At 40.6% G+C, this 23,479-nt stretch overlaps 1 protein-coding gene across 2 annotated transcripts in view; it reads right to left on the reverse strand.

The window, feature by feature from the left end:
* TLCD4 (TLC domain containing 4) overlaps positions 1–23,479 on the reverse strand; it is a 50,131-nt gene that overhangs the window by 13,994 nt on the left and 12,658 nt on the right. For both annotated transcript variants that reach the window (XM_073356988.2, XM_073356990.2), the window contains exons 3-5: positions 12,128–12,217; positions 5,406–5,464; positions 4,070–4,164 (exon numbers count right to left, since the gene is read on the reverse strand). In XM_073356988.2, the coding sequence (XP_073213089.1) occupies positions 4,070–4,164; positions 5,406–5,464; positions 12,128–12,217 (244 nt within the window). The remainder of the gene's footprint in view (positions 1–4,069; positions 4,165–5,405; positions 5,465–12,127; positions 12,218–23,479) is intronic.

The raw sequence follows: 23,479 nt of genomic DNA on the forward strand, positions 1-23,479 counted from the left end.
GGTCAGAGTGATTTATTTTAAGTAGTTTCCTACAGCTGTATGTGTCACCTAAATAATTTGTATCAAATATCTAGTTTAACAAAATTAAGAATTTTAATTCTTCATCTCATTAAACCAATGATTCCCAAATCATATCACAATCACAATCAAAATAGAGACTGCACTTAATCCCTTTCCTGGTTCCTTCTTTTGCACTTTCCAGTTGTTTGTTCCTCTTTTGTTTAGTCTTTCCCCTGCCCCCCCTTTCAGTCTCTCCCTCTATTGTCTTTGGAGTGTCAGGGAACAGAGGCTGCTCATTTGCGAGTGTAGTTGGAGCACCTTTCCATTCCAAAAAGTCACACTACTGGGGAAGTGTGCCTGGGAACTAGCAGCCCCCAAACCATCTAGAAAGCAACGACCGCTGAAACTCTATTCACAACCCCTCATAGACCTAAAATGTCTAGTGCAAAAATCAACATAAGTTTTCATTCCTTTCACCAAATTCAGAACATTGGGTAAGGACTTCAAAGTAGTAGGATCTTCAGAAGCCATATGCTGGCAATTCTCCATCAAGAATTGCCATATCTATATATATCCATCCCCTCTTGTATCTTAATTCCTAGGTTTCAAAATAACTTGTTGCACCTGCTCTGTAATTTCAAGGTCGACTAGATGCAGCAAGTCTGGATCAGGTAAAAAAATGCGGCCATCCTTTTGGGACAGAAGATCCGAAGACATTAGAAGAATGGCTCCAATGCTATTGCAAGGAAATCAGATTACCCCCCCACATACACACACAGAACCACCAAACAACCCCACACAGTAGTGATCATTGAAAAGTCAAATATTTTATATTAAACCTGCCATTAACTTAAAATATTTAGTACTTCTGAGGATGATTAAAGTCAGATGTCCAGTTACAAATTTACAACTTAAAGTATTAACTGACACCAGTTTTATACCTAGTATTTAGGTATCAGTAAATAAACATGGAGAGAGCAGTACACAGCAACAATGAAGTGCAGCTGCAATCTCCCACCCTATCCTCAATATAACTATCATCTACACTTTTAGGCAGCAATAAGCCTATAATAAAATGAAACACTGTTAGTCATGATTTGGAAGATTAAAATGTGTATGCATCATTGTATGTTATGTGGATTTCTTTGAAAGTGTGTAGAAGTACTTCATTTTAAACAGGTATTTGTTTCAAACTTTATGATGGGCAGTGATGCCTAGAGGATAGAGCACTAGACTAACTCTGGAGACTTGGGTTCTACTTCTGGAACTGCCACTGGCCTAGGGGGTGACTTTGAGCAAGTCACTTTGCTGCTCTGTGCCTCGGTTTCCCCATCTGTAAAATGGGGGAAATGATACTTGACTCTTGTGTAGCGCTTCATCTGTAGCTTACAAAAGAGCTAAGTATGAAATACAAGAGCATTGATGTTTCTTTCATTCATTTTATCAAATTACAATATATTCTTGACATAAAATTAGAGTCTTTCATAAGAAGGTATACGAAAGGACAATGCTGGTACACACTAGCAAACAGTTTAGAAACTTAAAAATAATCAGTACAATATGAAAAAAGGAGATTGAGGTTATTACAAGTCCTAAATTAAAATTTTAAAAACGTCTCTTTGAAACAAACAATAGTAAGGAAGTTTCAGCATTCATACTGACATTTCATACAAATAATCATTTCCTTTTTTATGTAATACTTCACCTGGGCACCTGTATAGCATTTTGCTGACTGTATTGGGGTAGATTAGATAGCTACATAAAATTTTTTTAAAACACTACATTCAGTATACTCTAAAGTTGAACTTTTTTAAACTTTAAAAAATCCCAGTTGCTGTTTTAAAAGAGTTATAGATTATAAATCTATATCTCCAGAGCTATTCAAAATGAATCGCAGTAAAAGTTATTTTACTGCTATTCTCCAGTAGGCAGTTTATGACCCAAAAAAAAAGAGAAGTGTTAATGAGCAGGCAGATGCTAAACAAACTGCGAGCTTTATAGTTAAACGTATTATTTGGTAGGAGAATTGTAAATATGTAAGTATTGTCGTTCATATTAAACAAAACCATTAGAATTTACCTTGACAAAAGGTGTCGTGAGAATTTGTTATTTATAAAAGCACTTTGAGGGTAAGTGCTCTGCCAGAGAACTTCTGGCAGAGTCAAACCTCTCTTGTGCATGCAAGTGATGAGTAGTACATTCTGCGTGACCAGCTATGGACTTGATCCCAATCCCATTGAAGTCAGGGTCAAAACTCCTACAAAGGGAGGAGGTATTAGATCAGACAGCAAGCTGATATTTTCCTGAGATTTAATCATTGTAAAGCTGAAAGATGAAATAAAAATTACAAGGCTTTTGAATAGTAGGTTTTTACAGGCAATATGTGCTGTAATACCTAGATAAATAGTGCTGGTTAAGTGCAGACTTTCAGCATTTACTCTGAATTTTGCAGTTTTTGTTGATGTAAGCAGCCATATACTCTTGCTGCAACTATATCCTTTAGTTTAAACATACAGTGTATATAATATATTTAAAGACATTAAAGACCCTTCCCCCACCAAGGAACAGGAAATAAACTTATGTATTAGGTATCAGTTGATAGCTCAAGTTAGCTCCCCCACAGCCATTATGTAGTACTGCATAAAAATTTATTGCAATAATTTGTAAACACCACACAAACAACAAAAGTCATTAGCTCATTGCAAAATAAAGTCTGAATAATTCCAAACTAGGTCATATGTAGAAAAAAGCTTTTTGAAAAGTCGTCTTAATTGCTGACATTCATGGAAAGTTTTAAGATTTAAAAGAATTCTAAAAAAACCTGTGTTAAGATCCTGATTCAGCAAGATACTTAAGCACATCAAAGCAACTACCCATAAGTTTAAAGTTCTGTGTTTTGCTGACTCAGAGTCACGTTTTAAACTGAAGACATTTGAGTTTTGGGAGTGGGCGGGCGACATTGAAATGTTCTTAAGCTACAGCCCTTTAACACAGAGCATATTTTTGTACTGACAAGCAATAAACTGGTAGAGAAAGTATCTTGCATTAGAAATCAAGTCAGTCTTAACTTTGTAAAAAGAGTTTTAACAGCATATACAACAATTTAATCTGTGAAAGAGAAAATGTTCAGTTCAAAACACATACTGGGTCAACTAACTCAAAGCTTTAACCGGTGGCCAAAAAATATCCTATAAAGTATTTCTCAGTGTTGAGTCATTGTAACGCAATTTACTGAAATTGCAAATATGGATAGAAAAAACCACCACCAAGAACAAATGTATGCTACCATTACATAGCTCAATACAGCTCTAATATTAGTCTATTGACTTTTAAACAACTTACATAATAAATCCTATTTCAGAAGCCAAATTGGGATCAACCTCCTTGAGCTATTGAACCCAGTATTAGAGTCCACCAGCTTTGGAGTTTTAGAGGCACTTATTACTTCCCAGTTTCGCTAAATCCATGCTGTTTGACTTACCTCTAACATCTCTTAATCTCTATCAGTATAATAAAGTTCTGGACATGAATGCAGAAGCCACCAGTGAAAGTCTAATTAATGGATTTTAGGATCTCAGATTATGCTGTGGGATTTAAGGTCTTAAAGTAAGCATGCCTGTGTGTGTTTAGGAATGCCTATGCAGCTGCTGGGAGTGTATTTCCCAATGTGGATAGACAAACACTAGCTCTGCTCAAGCTAGTGTCCTAAAAATAGCTGTGTGGCCACAGCAGCATGGCTAGCAACACAAGTCCATACCCATGAGAAGAGGGGTCAGGCAGGTTTATACTTGGGTGCCTAGTCTAAACCACCATTGACATACTGCTATTTTTAATATGCTAGCTCAAGTATAGCTAGCGCATGTATGTCCAGCCAGGCTGGAAAGCACACTCCCAGCTGCAGTGTAGACATACCTACCCTTGCTTGTATGTAGAAATACAAAAAGTGGAGTTTCTTGGGGCAACACTGTTGAGACACCAAACAGCCTAAATTCAGAGCCGTGAAATTCACCCTTAGTCACTATTCCCAATCTTGTCTGGTTGTTAGGATATTGGAAAATATAGCACTCACCAGTACAAAGTAGTAGGCATACAGAGCTGCCAAGTGATGAATTACAAAAAATTTATCACCAATTGCCTTCCAATAGTAAGTAATAAGAAACAAATCTGTAAGGGAAAAAAAACCCATTACTACAACGTAAGCTACCTAAGGACTATAATAGTTCTCTTTAAAGCTTTCAATATTACAGCAATCTAAAAGGAAAAACCCTTTTTGGTTATCTGAGCTATGCATATATTTTGCATGACAAATGGTGTCCAACTGAACCCACAAAAAAGAAAAATAATCTGAATTGTCTTGGACTAGAGCATTTTAAGCTCAAGACTTCTGTATTCCATCCCCCAAATCACCCTGCACTTCAGATGGACATTAAATGTGAAAGAAAAAATTAGGCCTGATCACTGGTTAAAATACTTTAGCTCTTCAAAAAAATGTTCATAAATCTTTATATTTCCTATGTGAAGGGAGCTGCCTGGCCACAGGAGGTACACTGTGAGCAAGAGTAGATCCAGGGACCCCCCAGTTATAGGTCCTGGTCTGGAAGAGGACTCATGAGCCCACAGTAATTGTATCAAGAAACCCAGAGAGAAAAAGGGGCTTGAGGACACTGCCAGAATATGACTAGGTCCACTATGGGAATGGTGGAGCAGCAGATATTAGCAAGGCAGGGACCCCTAATGCTAAAAACATTAGCTCTTTGATTTGTTGATTTTATTTAGTCAGTCCACCAGTGATCACAAAAGATAATGATAACCTATGTCAGATTATTTAAGAACAAATAATTGAGTGAAAGTACAACTATAAGTAAGGATGACAGCCACATCAGATAAAATTAAAGATATTTTCAACCTCTTTCACATAGGATCAGACTCTGGCTTAAAAATATATAGGAAGACAGGGACAATGGGGAGAGGAGTAAGTATGCAGCTGTTTCCCCCAGCTTTATTGGGATTGCAAAAAACTTGCACTCTATGGGCACAGGGGAGAGTGAGGATATTAAAACTGCCAGCAGCAGTAGACATCCCAAAAGGGGTTGGGGTCACAACTCCCATCCCTTCTGCATTGTCTGGAGGACCAGAGCTGAGTATTAAGGGTGTTCACTGGACCATCTTAAAGCATGCAGTAGTAGCCACACTACTGTTGGGTGTTCCTTCAGCACCTAATAAGGCAGTATTTCCATCTCTCTCCTCCACTAGCAGGTTACCACCAGAAACTGTACCACAGCTCACGAACACAGCAGTAGTTTTAAAAGCTACACTGGAACCTATATTGTTTATAGAAGCTCATCACATCTTCAGAATAATATTTAGATGTATCTTTGTAAGTGATAGACAACATATATAGTTACCAGAAATGAGGTAGCCTGTGGTAATAGCAATATTCAGTTTCACAATTGAAGGGTCACCCCTGTAAACATAAAAAAGGTACAGTTTCAGCCTTTATAATAAAAAGTTAAATTTGCATAGGACATACAAATATCGCAAACCATTCCCCTCCCCCCAGGCCACTCATGCTTGATCCAGCCATGTAGCATCATGGGAATTCAGGTGAGAGGGAGAGGAGAAGTTGCTAATTAGGAAGACTGATTCCAAAGACAGAACACATCTGCTGCCCCAGGGAGGCCAGCAGCAAGGATCACCTCATGCCTTGGGCAGCTGGCAAGGGAATGGAGCTGAAACTCAGTAAGTCCCCTGGCATACTGAGGAGATGAACAAAGGTCAGCTAATACAGAGTGCTTGTCAGCACCAGGGCCGGCTCTAGGTTTTTTGCTGCCCCAAGCTCCAAGAGCACAACTGCCCAAGCAAAAAAAGGGAGGTGGCAGGAATGCCGCCTCTGGAATTGTGCCACCCCAAGCACATGCTTGCTTTGCTGATGCCTAGAGCCAGTAATAATGTCAGCAAAGGTGCTGACCAGGAAACACCCCCTTTTATGCCTCTGATCCTGCTCTAATTTTAGCAAACGTAGTTTGGGATGATAAGTACCAGTTGAGTGAGAAGTGATTTTTAAAAAAAACCTAATCATAAGATACCATGTTGACAGCTAAGTGCAAGGGAACATGAAAATTACTCTCCTGTAACCAAGCTATTTAAGAGGATCTCAGCACAGTCTCACTTTTGGGAAGTGCTGAAATTGTAACTTGGACTGATGGAAACTTCTAAACAGCAGTGCCCACCGCTGCACTCTGTGCGCCCTGCCCCTCTCCTCATGGCTCCTCAAAGGGCAAAGCCATAAAAGCATACATGGTGTGCCAACCACCTCAGTTCTTTTACCACCTCAAGTCCAAAGTTGTAATTAGGACTCAGAGGAAAAAGGTGGGAAGCGAGTGTCATTATGCAGAATCCATCTCCAGGAGCTCTGGTTACAGGTGACTAACCTTCATTTGTTCTTTGAGTGGCCTCGGCACATTCCCACTCCTAGGAGTCTGGCAAGCAGTATTCTTCACTCTATACAGCGATCCAATGAGGTCTCATTAAAAATATTGTAAACTGCTTTACCAAATTGTGCATCTGATCTAGATGCCACATGTAAGGAATGTTTTATGAAGTATGAATTGAGACTAAGTAAAAGCTGTACAGATGCAGCTTTGTTCTCAGAGTGCACTCTAAGGTCTTTTGGAAAAGGTGCATTTAAAACACTCTTCAATACAGAGTCCAACCCATGTAGAAAGGTGTTGGGATGTGACTGCCCAAACTTCACTCTTTCCCCGTAAGAGACAAATAGTCTTGGCAATTTTCTGCCAGTCATAAAAGGCTAATGTTCTGTTAGCATCCAAGGTATGGAGTTTACCTAGAATGTAGCCTTGGAAAAAATACTGGCAAGTTTATGGATTGATGGGGATGATAGATGTTCATTAAACCCTTCAGAATCTTTTTAATTTATCATGACTAAATACAGTATTTTGTTCAACTAAGCTATAGTGAGCAGACATGGCTGCGAGATGTATTTTTACCAATCATATGGAGAGTCTCAAGCATTTCAGATTAATGAGATACTCCCATATGAATAGGAACTAAACCTAGGTTGACTGTTAGTTGCCCACAAAGAGAACCATTTCCACTTACGATCGTAAAAGTTGATGTTTCCTGGAGTTTAAACAGAATTCCTGTGCTTTTTACTCAGATCAGAACTATTCTATATCTGTCAAAATACTATTCTGCCCCATGGAGGCCTGGATGGCAAATCTGACCTCTAGGCTGGGCCCGTAATTCCAGGGAGAGACAGATAAACTGTTTATGATCGTTGCAGTAGATCCCACAACTGCCGTTGTCTCACACAGGCCAAAGTAACTTTAGCTTTCTCTTGTTCGAATATTCATGAGAACCTTGAATTAGAAGAATTTGGGGCTGAGGGACAGAGAGGAGGAAACCTACTCCCTAGTCTACAGGAAATGAATCAGAGATGGACCGGTTGTCCATTCCTTCTCTGGAGCAATACCTCGGACAATTGGCGTTACATCTTGTTGCAGATAGGTCCATCTCCAGGTACTCCCATGGGGAAGGGATGTCACTCTCTATAGAGTTCCCAAGTGACCACCTGTGCTGATCATGAAAGTCTGTCAACTGATCTGCCAGTATGTTGTCTTTGTCTGCAAAGTGAGGAGCTATATGATAAATTTGGTGTGCCATGCACCATTCCCACAGAGCCACCTGCCTGGAGTGGGCTAGACTGAGCTGCAGTTCTTCCTTTTCCTTCACCGAAACACAAAATTGCCATATCACATCAGACCAGTGGTCTTTAGATTCTAAAAGAGCTTCCATAGTGGACAGTGCTCGTTGGTGAAGTTTCATATTAATTCCTGTCAGCTAGTGATTTACTTATGACCTGAATCATAGAATATCAGGGTTGGAAGGGACCCCAGAAGGTCATCTAGTCCAACCCCCTGCTCAAAGCAGGACCAATTCCCAGTTAAATCATCCCAGCCAGGGCTTTGTCAAGCCTGACCTTAAAAACCTCTAAGGAAGGAGATTCTACCACCTCCCTAGGTAACGCATTCCAGTGTTTCACCACCCTCTTAGTGAAAAAGTTTTTCCTAATATCCAATCTAAACCTCCCCCACTGCAACTTGAGACCATTACTCCTCATTCTGTCATCTGCTACCACTGAGAACAGTCTAGAGCCATCCTCTTTGGAACCCCCTTTCAGGTAGTTGAAAGCAGCTATCAAATCCCCCCTCATTCTTCTCTTCTGCAGGCTAAACAATCCCAGCTCCCTCAGCCTCTCCTCATAACTCATGTGTTCCAGTCCCCTAATCATTTTTGTTGCCCTTCGCTGGACTCTCCCCAATTTATCCACATCCTTCTTGAAGTGTGGGGCCCAAAACTGGACACAGTACTCCAGATGAGGCCTCACCAATGTCGAATAGAGGGGAACGATCACGTCCCTCGATCTGCTCGCTATGCCCCTACTTATACATCCCAAAATGCCATTGGCCTTCTTGGCAACAAGGGCACACTGCTGACTCATATCCAGCTTCTCGTCCACTGTCACCCCTAGGTCCTTTTCCGCAGAACTGCTGCCTAGCCATTCGGTCCCTAGTCTGTAGCTGTGCATTGGGTTCTTCCGTCCTAAGTGCAGGACCCTGCACTTATCCTTATTGAACCTCAGATTTCTTTTGGCCCAATCCTCTAATTTGTCTAGGTCCTTCTGTATCCTATCCCTCCCCTCCAGTGTATCTACCACTCCTCCCAGTTTAGTATCATCCGCAAATTTGCTGAGTGCAATCTACACCATCCTCCAGATCATTTATGAAGATATTGAACAAAACTGGCCCCAGGACCGACCCTTGGGGCACTCCACTTGATACCGGCTGCCAACTAGACATGGAGCCATTGATCACTACCCGTTGAGCCCGACAATCTAGCCAGCTTTCTACCCACCTTATAGTGCATTCATCCAGCCCATACTTCCTTAACTTGCTGACAAGAACACTGTGGGAGACCATGTCAAAAGCTTGCTAAAGTCTAGAAACAATATATCCACTGCTTTCCCTTCATCCACAGAACCAGTAATCTCATCATAGAAGGCGATTAGATTACTCAGGCATGACCTTCCCTTGGTGAATCCATGCTGGCTGTTCCTGATCACTTTCCTCTCATGCAAGTGCTTCAGGATTGATTCTTTGAGGACCTGCTCCATGATTTGTCCAGGGACTGAGGTGAGGCTGACTGGCCTGTAGTTCCCAGGATCCTCCTTCTTCCCTTTTTTAAAGATTGGCACTACATTAGCCTTTTTCCAGTCATCCGGGACTTCCCCGGTTCGCCATGAGTTTTCAAAGATAATGGCCAATGGCTCTGCAATCACAGCCGCCAATTCCTTCAGCACTCTCGGATGCAACTCGTCCGGCCCCATGGACTTGTGCACATCCAGCTTTTCTAAATAGTCCCTAACCACCTCTATCTCCACAGAGGGCTGGCCATCTCTTCCACATTTTGTGATGCCCAGCGCAGCAGTCTGGGAGCTGACCTTGTTAGTGAAAACAGAGGCAAAAAAAGCATTGAGTCCATTAGCTTTTTCCACATCCTCTGTCACTAGGTTGCCTCCCTCATTCAGTAAGGGCCCACACTTTCCTTGGCTTTCTTCTTGTTGCCAACATACCTGAAGAAACCCTTCTTGTTACTCTTGACATCTCTCGCTAGCTGCAGCTCCAGGTGTGATTTGGCCCTCCTGATTTCATTCCTACATGCCCGAGCAATATTTTTATACTCTTCCCTGGTCATAAGTCCAACCTTCCACTTCTTGTAAGCTTCTTTATGTTTAAGATCCGCTAGGATTTCACCATTAAGCCAAGCTGGTCGCCTGCCATATTTACTATTCTTTCGACTCATTGGGATGGTTTGTCCCTGTAACTTCAACAGGGATTCCTTGAAATACAGCCAGCTCTCCTGGACTCCTTTCCCCTTCAAGTTAGTCCCCCAGGGGATCCTGGCCATCCGTTCCCTGAGGGAGTCGAAGTCTGCTTTCCTGAAGTCCAGGGTCCGTATCCTGCTGCTTACCTTTCTTCCCTGCGTCAGGATCCTGAACTCAACCAACTCATGGTCACTGCCTCCCAGATTCCCATCCACTTTTGCTTCCCCCACTAATTCTACCCGGTTTGTGAGCAGCAGGTCAAGAAAAGCACCCCCCCTAGTTGGCTCCTCTAGCACTTGTGCCAGGAAATTGTCCCCTACGCTTTCCAAAAACTTCCTGGATTGTCTATGCACTGCTGTATTGCTCTCCCAGCAGATATCAGGAAAATTAAAGTCACCCATGAGAATCAGGGCATGCGATCTAGTAGCTTCCGTGAGCTGCCGGAAGAAAGCCTCATCTACCTCATCCCCCTGGTCCGGTGGTCTATAGCAGACTCCTACCACAACATCACACTGAAGCATACCTTCCTCTTCCCCCCACCAATTTCTCTCTCCTATTCTCACACCCTCCGACTTCTCCCTCATTTTCATAACCTTAAACAATACCTAAGTAGTCTATAAAGTCAATGGTATTAAGAAGGGGGGGGAGGGGAACCTACTAATATGGAACCAATAGAAATCAAGGGAGCTTAGAATCTTGCAGGACAGAACCCTAAACAATTATAATATCCCTGTGAGGAAATAGTGAAAGCATTATCCTATTCTTAGGAATGAAAAACAATAGCATTAAAAAGAATATTCCCAAAGCCACACGTCAAGTCAGTTGCAAAGTTGTGATTAGAACTCCTAACTTCATAGCATCCAGTCCTGTTCAGTAGACTAGACCATATTGCATTCTATTACTGATCTGTAAACCGAACAATATCAAATGCAAACATTTTTTCTGTTCTTTTAAAACCAGATGAAATATTTTTTGCATTTGAGTTTAGTCAGATTCCCATGTTATGATTCAGTTTAAAATAAAGTTATGGTGGAAAGAAGAGTTAAAGCTTTAAAAAAAATAAAAAGTTTAATTATACAGGTAAAATCAACAGTATCTCTTATATTTAAAGAAAGGGAAAAGTCAGTCCCAATAAAGGGTAACAGCTTCAATCTCATGAATCAACTCAAACAAAATCCTGTATTATACTGCAAAAGTCTGTTGGGGGTGGGAAAAAAGGACAAACGCCAAGGACCAAAACCAGTAAACTTATTTTCTTTTGAGTTTTTAAGTTGTAATGCAGAAAGATCTTCTAGTTAGATGAACTACTGGAAAAAATCAGTGAAGGAGGAGCAGCAGCAGCATTTATTAGAGAGAGTACCTCTGTTGTACCACTATTGACAAAAATCTTTTCGGAGGGGGTGGGGAGCTGAAGAACTGTTATAGTGTCTTGGTTATACTAAAGAAACCAAAAAAATCCCCATCCATCTCATCTAATCTAACTTTTGGTCATAATCTCCCCCCCCCCAACATTCTGAGGGTGCAACCAACCTAATTTTCAATTATTAAGGGACAGTCTCCACTCATTGATATATTTTGCTTTCCACAACCAAATCTCTGTACAGCTTTTCATGAGTGATGTACCAGAGTATTCAGATTCTAATATCTAAACTGCGTTGTTAAATCTATTTACCTAAATTTGGGTTATTGCTGATTATGTACGCTATGTATCATATGACATTTAAAACTAACTTTATATTTGTGGATAATCTAAGCACTATATCCAGATGTACAGACACTTTCCCCAATCTATTATATATTTCTTTTTTTTTAACATTAGCTTTAATAAAATTTTTATAATTTCGCTGTTTCACTTTACAAGCAAAATAGTAAATAGATGCAAATAATGATGTTAAATCTTCAGTCACCTTTTTGACTGTTTAGGGTTGTATTTTCAGAACCGTGCATTAAAATTGGAGATTGAAATTCAGTTAAGTCCTGAGAAGTTGTAGAAACAGTTATACAGTAGACTTATGGCATTTTAATTGGCAAAATATTTTGGATTTTACCAGAGATAGTCAGGACAGACCTAAAATGGCCCTCTACATTTTAAGAGAAACTGAGTGATAATTTGGCTAGTTAATACTCTAACATGATAGCAACATCATGAGACAAAGATGTGGGGAAATGGGAACAAAGAAAAAAGTCATTCTTAAAAAGTCAGTTTGATATAACTTGTCTTACCAGACATGGTCAGCATTAACAGCTTCATCATACAACAAGATATATACACAAAAAGCACCAACCACCAAGGCATGGAATGTGGATACTGTCCTGAAAAAAGAATTACATTTGTGATTACCATTCTGAACGATACCACAATTTAGAATATACTATCTTAAGTGCAAGATGGTATATTTCCAAGGAAATTCTAAATGACATACAGAAGTTCTTGAATTATAAAGACATTTCATTTTTATATTATATCTATCAGCTCATGGATTGACTGGTTTTTAATACAGACAGCAAAAGTATACATGGGAAGCAGGAATTTTTTTTTATAATGACAAAGTAGTTAATTTTATGTTTTAACATACCTTGATAGCTGTCCTATTCATTGACACTTATCTGAAAAAGCAAACTCATGATTAAGCTCTTTAAATTCATTCTTCCAGCAGTGATCAACTTGTTAAATGGACCAAAAGACGTCTTGTACTTTATACTGAATTCAAAGTGGTCCATATATGCTATGTTAGCAGATTTCTGTTTGTAAGCACTAAATTTAACAGCTGGAATGCTTCCCCCCCCCCCCGCCTTTTTTTTTTTAAAAAAAGGTAGGTGGAGAGGGCTGGAGATTAAACAGGAACTCTAGCACTGACAGCTTCAGAGAGGGACAGTCTTGTGCATATGACCCAGCTTCTAGGTCTCATAGAACAAAATTTAGTAGTACAAGACAGCAAGATTGCAATTGCAAGACTGCAATACACAAATATGAGCATCATTGGTGTGCTGAGGGAATAGCAGCTATAGTATAAATGATCATGCTTATTTTGACACACAGCTTCATCTTCAGCAAGATTCCTAAACCCAATATATTCCCTCCCCTGCATTAAAGATGGCTTTGGAAGGGGGTCTGGCAGCATTTATGCTAGGCCAAATGCCTGCGAATTTCAAGTTGGATATATTTCATAGAAGACAGCATAATAAGGGGTGCATAGATCCAAAATTTGTGAAATGTGCAAACTAATCATTGTTCATCCAGTTGTGGATTTAAGACACTGCACAGTCAGACACAGGGGACACCATCTTCTCTCAAATTAGCACTCACCCCTACCTTTAAAATTTTAGTGCAAAAGGAAAAGCAAGGTGCAAAAATTGTGTTTACTGTAACAAATTTCAGACATGAAATTTCAAAATTATGTCATACAGTCAAGTCTAAAGTGTCAGACATTAGACAATTAAGGCTATATAATGCAATGCACACATATGCAAGGAGGCAAAGGGAACCCTATATTTGCCTTCTGCATTTAAAATACTAATAATTTGGAAAAAAATCAAATTTTCAATATATATAAACATTATCAGAGTCCCAAACACGTCTCTACAGGATTTAAATGGAAAACTACTTGTTCTGCTCAAGCCTTTCCCCAAATGACAAGTTAGTTTCTTACTCTCCCTAGTTACAAAAGCCATTCTTTCCAATCCCAATGGATTATACTGTAAATCTCCAATAAGAGATGTCTGGATGGTTTCCACTTTAATTTGTGTTACTGTGCTGCTTTCAGCAATTGCTTTTAATGGAATGTTCTACCAAATGGATAGAATATAGTCTTTTAATTAATCTTCAGAACAGTTAAATATAGCTGTATAGCACAAGTGTATTTACTGCAATAGGTTTTTTGGACAAATGCACAGAGTTGCCCACTCTTGTGATTTTATTGAAAATCTAATGAAAAAACTGATGCTTTAATAAAGGTCCACCTCCTGGAGACAAGTGATTTCAGGAGAACCTCAGTTTTTATGTTAAAAAAAAGTTTCTAATCTTCATGTTTAGATAGAAAATGTAATCTGAGAATACCCTGAAAGCTCATAAACTAGAAGGCAGATATTAAAAAACCCAAAAGGTTTCTTTTTTTCCTCCCTTTAAATACATTGTGATTTTTAAGACAATCCCATGGGGTTTCTGCTCAGGATTTTTGGAGTGGTCAGTACTGAAAGTGGTAAGTGTTAGATAATTTGTACAGATCTAGAGTACAGATCTTTACTTTAGAATCAGTTTCTTTTAAGAATGGCTGTTTTATCCAGAGTTTCAGAGTAGCATCCAAAGTTCACATTTTAGCACTTAACTTTTAAGATACACTACTGGTACAGAAACTGCAGGCTTCCTCCTTATCTATACACAGAGGTCCTCCACAGGGAAAGGGGGAGGAAAAGTACAACTCCTTACATTTACTTACAAATCTAGATCAAGTTTAATATATGCCTTGAAACCACTGTCAAATCCCACATTCTGAATCTATACACTTTAAAAATGTAAAGGAATACGTTGCATAGTATTATTTTACTATAGTATCAATATTAAGATTTTTTGCAACTGAATCACCACCACAACCAATAAGAATCAGGATTATATGAATGACAGATTAAAATTTTAAAACAATAACTGTGATGCAGTACAAATTTTGTCTTCACATTTAAGAATTGCAGAAGTAGTTACTGCAATGAAGCATAATTCCAAGTGATTGGAATACACAATCCAAATGAAGGCCAAACATCTGATCTATTAAATCCTCTGAATTCTAATGGCTTATCTACACCACATCAGTTAGCTCAAATTAGTACACTCAAGTGACTGCACCCATGCTAACCTAGCTTGAGTGAAAGCAACCGCACTAGGAAAAACTCAAACCATGCAGAGTAATTGGATTAGCAGTACAGAGCTATGAGATAAGCAACTGATTGAGCATCAACGGCACTAAAGCTTCAATCCATACTCCCCAATAGACCAGCCACCTTGAGCTTAGAGTACCACTTAACTCAAGCTAAACACTTTCAAAGAATAGCATTCATGGAAACGGCACTGGAGCAGGATAGTCGATAGTGTAAAGCAGTGTTGCAGATGCCTTACAATACTCTGGTCAACCACAAAACCAAGGAGTCTTGGTGACTTTTGGACCATAGAAACTAAATGAAGAATGAAGGAAGAAAGAAAACGTATGCTGGCTCAGTCATTGCCCAGACAAACAAGTGCCAGAAACTGAGGCGGGGGTGAAAAGTTTGTAATTGGAATAAATACAAACTTAATATTCAAAACAGGAAATTATGTGCTTAACTTCAAGGAAAAATATGTTTATTGGAACATACGAACAGTATATCAGGCTGGAGAACTTGATGCACAAGTTGAAAAGATATGAGTGGGAAAACATCAGCTATGCCAAAAGAGATGAGAATGCAAAGGAGAATTCTACCATGATAAACATAGGATATTGACATTGGGAAGAGAAGATGGTGGATACCAGGACAGAGCTGAATTGTGCTAAAGCCAAAGACAAGGCAGGGTCTTATGGCATTTAATCCAATATCTTCTCATATATTGAAGGAGAGATTTGGAATCAAACTTGGTACCGTTACAATAGTACAAATATGTGCTGACCTCAGTAGTGCCCAAGGAGAAATTGATTAATTTTATAATGATCTGCTGAAAACAATACAAGATGTTTCAAGACAAGCTCTGTTATTGGTGATGGGAGACATTCACGCCAAAGTAAAAGCAGACTGGAATTCCTGGGCTGGAGCAGTAACCAGATTTGGAACAGATGAAGAAAACAAAAGGAGAAAGACTTCTAAGGCTATGTCTACACCACATCTTATGTCAGAATAATTTAGGTCACTCAGGGGTGTGACTAAACCACCTCCTCGAGCAACATAAGTTAACTGACATAAGCACTGGTGTGGATAGTGCTATGCAGAGGGGAGAGCTTCTCCTGCTGGCATAGCTACTGCCTCTTTGTGGAGGTGGTTTATTATGCAACTGAGGGAGGGGTCTCCTTTTTGCATATAAAACCTTCACCAGATGCACTGGAGCAGTGCTGTAAGTGTAGATAAGCCCTATATCTCTACATAAGCAACAACCTGGTGATAACAAACATGCTATTTCAACAAAGCAAGCTGCAGAGGATGTGGACATGGACATCACTGACACTGGCAAACCAGGTGCCAGCTCTTGCCAAGGCTTTAGGCCTCAGCTGTGCACTGCCAAAATTAATTGCTGGAAACTAGTCTGTTTCACCTGTGCTTTAGTATGTTTAAAATGGGTATTAAACTTGTAACAATATGTTTAGTGTTTATGAAACACTTGTAAATTGCTGCATGAATTAGTCTCACTTATAGTAGATTACTAGGTAGAAGGTAATTAAGTTTTTGCTTTATCAAACTTTTTAAAAGTTTGCTCTGAAACTGAATCTGTTAGGAGGGATCATCTCCTGCTCATCAAGGCAGCTATGAAAACTAAAGTGGCAATTGTGGGATACCACAATACAAAGACTTTGTTAATTGCCCCTTGACACCCATGAAGAAGCTAAAAGCAAAAGGGCTCCTCCCATCAACATAAATTCTGGAAGAAGAAGAAGAGCTGACAAGAAATTCTTCTCTTTTGCTGTTTGGACTATGACAGGGCGAGAGCTAAGAAACAGATCTCCATGGTCAACCTAAAAGGCCTTCCGAGTGGACAGATTACTACAACTCTGCCACCTTTTGGAACCATAGTCTGTAACTCATTTGTTTATAGACTTTACTTGGAAGTGTTATGAGATGGAGTAAACACATGAACTAGGGATCACCAAATAAAGTTAAATAGGCAGCAGGTTTAAAACAAAAAGTATATCACAATGCACAGTTAACCTGTGGAACTCCTTGCCAAAGGATGTTGTCAAGGCCAAGATTAGACTAGGGTTCAAAAAGGAACTAGATAAATTCATGGAGGATGGTCCATGAATAGCTATTAGCCAGGATGAGTAGGGATGGTGTCCATAGCCTCTGTTTGCCAGAAGCTGGGAATGAGCAACAGGGGATGGATCACTTGATGATTGCCTGTTCTGTTCATTCCCTCTGGGGCACCTGGCATTGGCCACTGTCAGAAGACCAGATATGGGGCTAGATGAACCTTTGGTCTGATTCAGTATGCCCGTTCTTTTGTTCTTAACTAAAAAAGAAATGAGTTATTACAAGGTTAATAAACACTTAGTTTATTACAAGATTGTCTACAAGTGTTGTCTTTGATGAGATATAAAGAACAAATTGACTGGACTGCGAGAAACCTGAATATTTTGTGATCTTTGGTTTACAGCAACCAACTATCACTAAGGTCTTCTTGCCTGGGTGGCAAGATAGACTGGAAGGCCCAAGGAGACATTGACTCTGTAAGGTGGTTATAGTGCTTTAGGAGTTCACATGTGTTACTGGATTGGTGAAATCCAATTATAGATTTCTCCCAATTTGGGGCCTTTGCCCTGTTTCTTGAAAGTCTGCCCTGAGGTTGGCACTCATGGTTGTGAGCCACTCCAGACAGTGTAACAATCACCCGATAGGTAATTAAAGAACATGATGGACTTTGTACTTGTGAATCACAGGTGGAAAACAATTGTTGTGCAGATCATTTGCAGTTGATCATAAGTTAGTGCTGGCATCAATTGGGATGAAAAAGTGCCAAGAATTAAGATGTGGACAAATTGAAAGACAGGTATGAGGAAAGGATACAGAAGAGCCATGCAGAAAATCATCATACATCTGGTGAAAGAATAAATGAACATGAAGAGACATGGAACAGTAAAAATAATGGGATTACAAGAGTGGCTGAACAAATGTTGGACTACAAGGCCAAAATGAAGAAAAAAAGGTGGAAAATGGATTAGATGCTGCAACTGAGTGACAAGTGTAGGAAGCTGAAGGAGAATAAAAAGGAGGATAGAGAGTTTAAAAGCTCAGTACAATAGGCTGACTAGACATAAAACAGGAAGCAAAGACTGATAGGAACAACTGGATAAGCGAACAGTGTAAAGAAGCAGAAGACTACACAAAGAAATGCAACACAAGGGTTGTATTGCAAGATAAGAACTGTGTAAGACATATGAACTGCAGAGGTCAGTGGTAAAAGAAGTGTGGAGACATAATTGAGGATTAACAAGCAAAGAACAAACCATGAAAAAATATTTTGAAGAGACATACAATGTCTAGAACACAGAAGATGAAATGGTCTTGAACAAGCTTCCCAGCACAAATGAGGGAGAGCAAATGCTGGAATCCTTAGAAGTAAGGATCCCAATGGAAAGTTGCAAAGAAAAAAGGAGCCAGGAAAGCAACAACATAACCAAAAGCTGCTGCAAGCAAGGAACACTTGGTAAAGGCAATGCACAAGCTATTCAACAAGATTTACAAACAAGAACAAGGGCCGAGTGAATGGGGGAAAGCGACAGTAGTACCAATCTATTAAAAAAAAGTGAAGGCAAGAACTACAGAGGACTCAGCTTATCAACTGTGCTGGTAAAAGCATTCACCAAGATATTGCAGAGATCAAATAGGTGTGCGGAAATGGCACTTGCAGAGGAACAGGCCAGATTTAGACCAGGACAATGTACAGTATATCCGTTATTTGTGATATGATAGATATAAGAGGTACATGTAACAGGTTTGGTTGTGTGCTAACAACTGTATAGACTTCAAAACAGGCTTTTGACAGCACTTGGCAGAAACAGTTATGGCAACTTATGAGAATACATGGCATCTCAAAGAAAACGTCTACAGCAAGTTGATGAGTGCAGTAAGAGTAGACACGAAGCAGAGTGGATCAGGACAACCATAGGAGTGAGGCAAGGATACACACTATAATCAGTTTTGTTCACCTTGTTACTGGAAGCATTAATTAGTGTAGTACTGAGAGATGAAACAGGAGGAGTTATATTACGTTTTATGATAATGCATAACCTTAGATTCTCATACAATATTGACCAAGAAGGATTATAGATAATTGACAAGGTAGATCAGGAAAGCAGAAAAGTCAGACTGAAGAACACCATGGTGAAGAGAAAAATTATGGCAACTGGAAGACAAGATCAAACTCCGAGGCAAAAAACCAGAACACATGGAGGAAAAAATTGTGTACCTTGGAGGACCAGTATTGAAGAACAGGAATTGTGAAGAGGATATCAAAAGAAAAAAATTCAGACTAGTAGTATCTGAAGGGAGTCTGCCACTCATTTAAATGACATCTTGGAATGTCTAAATTCATCAGCCATTGATGGAGGAGAGGGCATTACCACTTCATCTGGTGAGTGCTGATTAAAAGAAAGGAAACAAAAGGGCAGGAATAAATGGTCAGTTTTCAGAATGGAGAGAGGTAAATAGCGGTGTCCCCCAAGGGTCTATACTGGGACCAGTCCTATTCAACATATTCATAAATTATCTGGAAAAAGGGGTAAACAGTGAGGTGGCAAAATTTGCCAGTGACACAAGACTGCTTTGGACTTAACTATCTTGAGTAGACTGAAAAGTTATAAAGAGATCTCACAAAACTGGGTGACTAGGCAACAAAATGGCAGATGAAATTCAGTGTTAAAAAATGCAAAGTAATGCACACTGGAAAACATAATCCCAAGTATACATATAAAATGATGGGGTTTAAATTAGCTGTAACCACTCAAGAAAGATCTTTGAGTCATTGTGGCTAGTTCTCTGAAAACATCTGCTCAATGTGCAGCAGCAGTCAAAAAAAGTGACCAGAATGTTGGTAATAATTAAGAAAAGGATTGATAATAAAACAGAAAATATCTATTGTCTCTATAGAAATCCATGGTATGCCCACATCTTGAATACCACTTGCAGATGTGGTTGTGGTCACCCCTTCTCAGAAAAGATGTATTGGAATTGGAAAAGACTGAGAAAAGGACAACAAAAATTAGGGTTATAGGACAGCTTCGATATGAGGAGAGATTAATAAGACTGGGACTTCAGCTTGGAAAAGAAACGACTAAGGGGGGATATGATAGAGATCTATAAAATCATGACTGGTGTGGAGAAAGTAAATAAGAAAGTGTTATTTACTCTTCTCATTACACAAGAACTAGAGATCACCAAATGAAATTAATAGGCAGCAGGTTCAAAACAAACAAAAGGATATATTTCTTCACACAATGTACAGTCAACCTGTGGATCTCCTGGCCAGAGAACGTAGTGAAGGCCAAGACTATAACAGTGTTCAAAAAGGAACTAGATAAATTCATGGAGGATAGGTCCATTCATGGCTATTAGCCAGGATGGACTGGGGATGATGTCCCTAACCTCTGTTTGCCAGAAGCTAGGAAAGGGGAACAGATCACTTGATGATTACCTCTTCTGTTCATTCCCTCTGAAGCACCTGGCATTGGCCACTGTTGGAAGACAGGATACTGACCTTTGGTCTGACCCAGTATAGCTGTTCTTATGGTACTTTTGAGGGGTGGTCTCCTTATCTGTCCTAGCTTTGTGTTCCGTCTTTTCCTGCTAGGGAATGGTTTGAGGTGGTAAAGATTGTGTCTCCCTATCATCCCAGTGGGCTAGGCTCAGAGCCCCATAAAATTGCTGTTTGCAGGCAGTCCAGGGATCCCAATATGGCCATTGTGGGGCTCCATATGGGAGAGGAGGTGGCATCCAGGATTGTCCCCACCATTTGGAGTGACCTTCCCAGGCTTCCTGCTTGTCTCTATGACTAACATGGAATGGGTTCCTATGAAGGTGGGTGGGAGAGCCCTACACCGAAATAGGAGAGGCTGACTGGACTCATTGGAGGTCCCCTTCATCTTCCATTGAACTATGAGGAGGAAGAGTTCCAGCTGAAAACGGTGCAAGGAGTCAGGCAGTACTGGTGACAAGCGGGTCTCGGTGCCAAAAGGCATTTGGTGCCCATGATCAGCAGCAACTCCTGTTCCTCTGCTACAGTCAACTCCTTCAAGTACCTATCTTTTTGAGGTACCAAATAAAGCATTGGTACCAATGTGATGATCGCTCTCTAAGTGGACAGTACCAAGGGTTTGGATTGCTCTGACAAGGACACAGACAGAGGCAGATGCTTCAACTTACAGTATACCAAAGGACCTGTCATGGGGCAGTACAGGAGGTAGGGTTGTGTACAGTAGTACAGCTGGAGGAATGTCTCTCCTTGCCATCTCTGACATGCCCACATGGTACTAAAGCTTGCTTGGAGCTGAGTTTGCTCTTAGAAGAGCTATGGAGTTTCCTGGCTCCACTGGTACTGCCAGGGTAGCCTGAATGGTACTGGGCAGAGAGGTTGATGATCCTGAGACCATTGACCCAGTGGGAGATCGAGATCTTTTAGGAAGAGACTCCCTGCAAGGTGAGTTGGAGTTCCTCTTCCTGGGGCTTCTGGAGGTCTCAGAAGCCTTCCCTTTTCTGGGGGAGTGATGAACTGAGGTTGACAGGACACTGGATGTGTCTGGAGACTGATGTACTAGAGGGGGAAGTCTCCTGACCTGCCTCTGAAGCAGAGAAAAGAGAACATGCCATCATAAGCCTCAGCTTGATCTTCCAGTTCTTCCTCACCCTGAATTTAAGGGTGAAACAGAAGTTACGCTCCAGTGGGACATACAAGTCTTCCAGGCAGTAAACACACTTGGAGTGGTCATTGCTAGCCGGGATGGTCTACTGACAAATGAGGCACCATTTAAAAAGAGGTGGACGTGCCCTCCCCAGGAAAGCAAACCTCCTGAAAGGAAGGAGGAAAAAAATGTAAAAACTAGACAGCTATACTAAGTTAAGACAATAAAATTTTAATAAATGAGGCACACTCAAGGTGGACATGCTAGAGCTCCATCTCAGGCTAAGGTGGATGAAAAGGAACTAAGGGTGATTCACCTGTCCAGCTTGATGTAGCCTCAGTGTGGAGCATGAGGTCATGTAGGGTGCATTGACAAGTCGAATGGAAATTTCCAATCGAAGGCATATGTGCATGTAAGCAGAGTCAGAATGAGCTCTACCCTGACATCTGGTGGTGAGCTGTGGAAAAGGACTTCAGGGGCTGATCTCGTTTGCCTGGGCACACCCACTCTGCCTAGCATGATGGGACTGCTTGCTCAAATGGTCACTTTGGCTTCTGTGCGATTCTCAGTCTTTGTTATAGGGGCAGGAGTAATAAAGTGTTGTTATCCTGGTTATGTGAATCAAGGATAGTAGAACTGTACTTGGCATTTTATGGTGGAGGGACTCGCCCTCAACTAAGTAGCACTCGCTAGGCAAGGGACATGGGTTCCAAAGCCCAGTGAATTGAGAGAGGCTGGCAATAAGTATTTGGGGCCCACACTACCAGGTACAAACACCACTTTGACCCCCTCCTCTCCCCACTGTGTAACAGAGCTAATTTTGACTCCATAAGGAGTCTTGTTACATGCTGCAGAGCTGAAATCACTGATACCTAGGTATAAACATTAGACCTACTTTGAACTAGTGGTTGAGTGCACCAGCACTGAGGCTGCCCTACTAACATAGCTCTCAGTGATTTTAGCTGTTAAGTGTGAGGGGAGGGGGCTGAAGACATATTGGTGAGCAGCCAGCAGGTAGTGAAGACTGCAGCAGAATCCCATGGAGAGTTGTGGCAATTGGCTGTCGACCCAAGGAGTGGAGCATGTAAGATGCCCCCAAACCTCCCCCTACTTCCACCCAGGCTGGGAGGTGAACTCTGGAGCTGCACTGACCAAGGACAGAAACTGTGGGTGGGGTGACTTTTGGGTTGCTGGACTTAAGACCCTGAGGGGAAAAGGACACTGTCAAACTTACTTGGGGGTGGGTCTTTTGCACATGGTTTGTGTTATGAATCCTGTTTGTGGTGTTTCCCCAACATAATGAACATTGTTTTCCTCCTTTATTAAAAGGCTTTTGCTACACTCAGACTCTGTGCTTGCGACAGGGAAAGCATTGCCTCTTAGAGGCACCCGGGGGGGGGGGGAGGTGGTATGTAATTGTCCCAGGTCCCTGGGTGGGGCTCAAGCTTGTTTTGCATTGTGTTATTTAAAAAGGAACCCCTAGATACTAAACCTGGCCCTTGTTGCTGCCAACACTGACCGGCAGAAGGGTTACATGCACATGAAGCACAGCACCCATAAGATGGACACTATTCAAAGAAAGATGACCTCTTACATACACATTCCTTCTTTGAACTCCTTAAAGCCAGATGTAATCCAGCATTTACAGTAAACTGGAGGAAATTTTGCTTAGATCTTCTCATATGTTTTGGGAGATGCAGGGAGGAAAGAAAAAAAAGACCTTCTAGTCTCTTCCCTTTTCTAAACTGCATTACAATGAAGAAACATTCTAAATTCATTAAATATTGCTTCTCACCTTAGCCTTTCATTGCTTTTTAAACTTTTAATTCAAACTTCATCCTGTATTCTTTTAAAAGGCATTTATGATCTACAGGAGCATTTGTAATGTCATCTGTTCAAACAAACCCAGAAGCCTGAATTCAGAATCTGTCAGGTGCCATAGAAATTTTTGGTTTAACATGTATTTTCATACTTTTTACATCCTCAGTTATATGCGGTTATATATTTGGGA

Source organism: Lepidochelys kempii, chromosome 8 (genome assembly GCF_965140285.1).
Source record: "Lepidochelys kempii isolate rLepKem1 chromosome 8, rLepKem1.hap1, whole genome shotgun sequence".
In the NCBI taxonomy this organism is placed as follows: Eukaryota; Metazoa; Chordata; order Testudines; family Cheloniidae; genus Lepidochelys; species Lepidochelys kempii.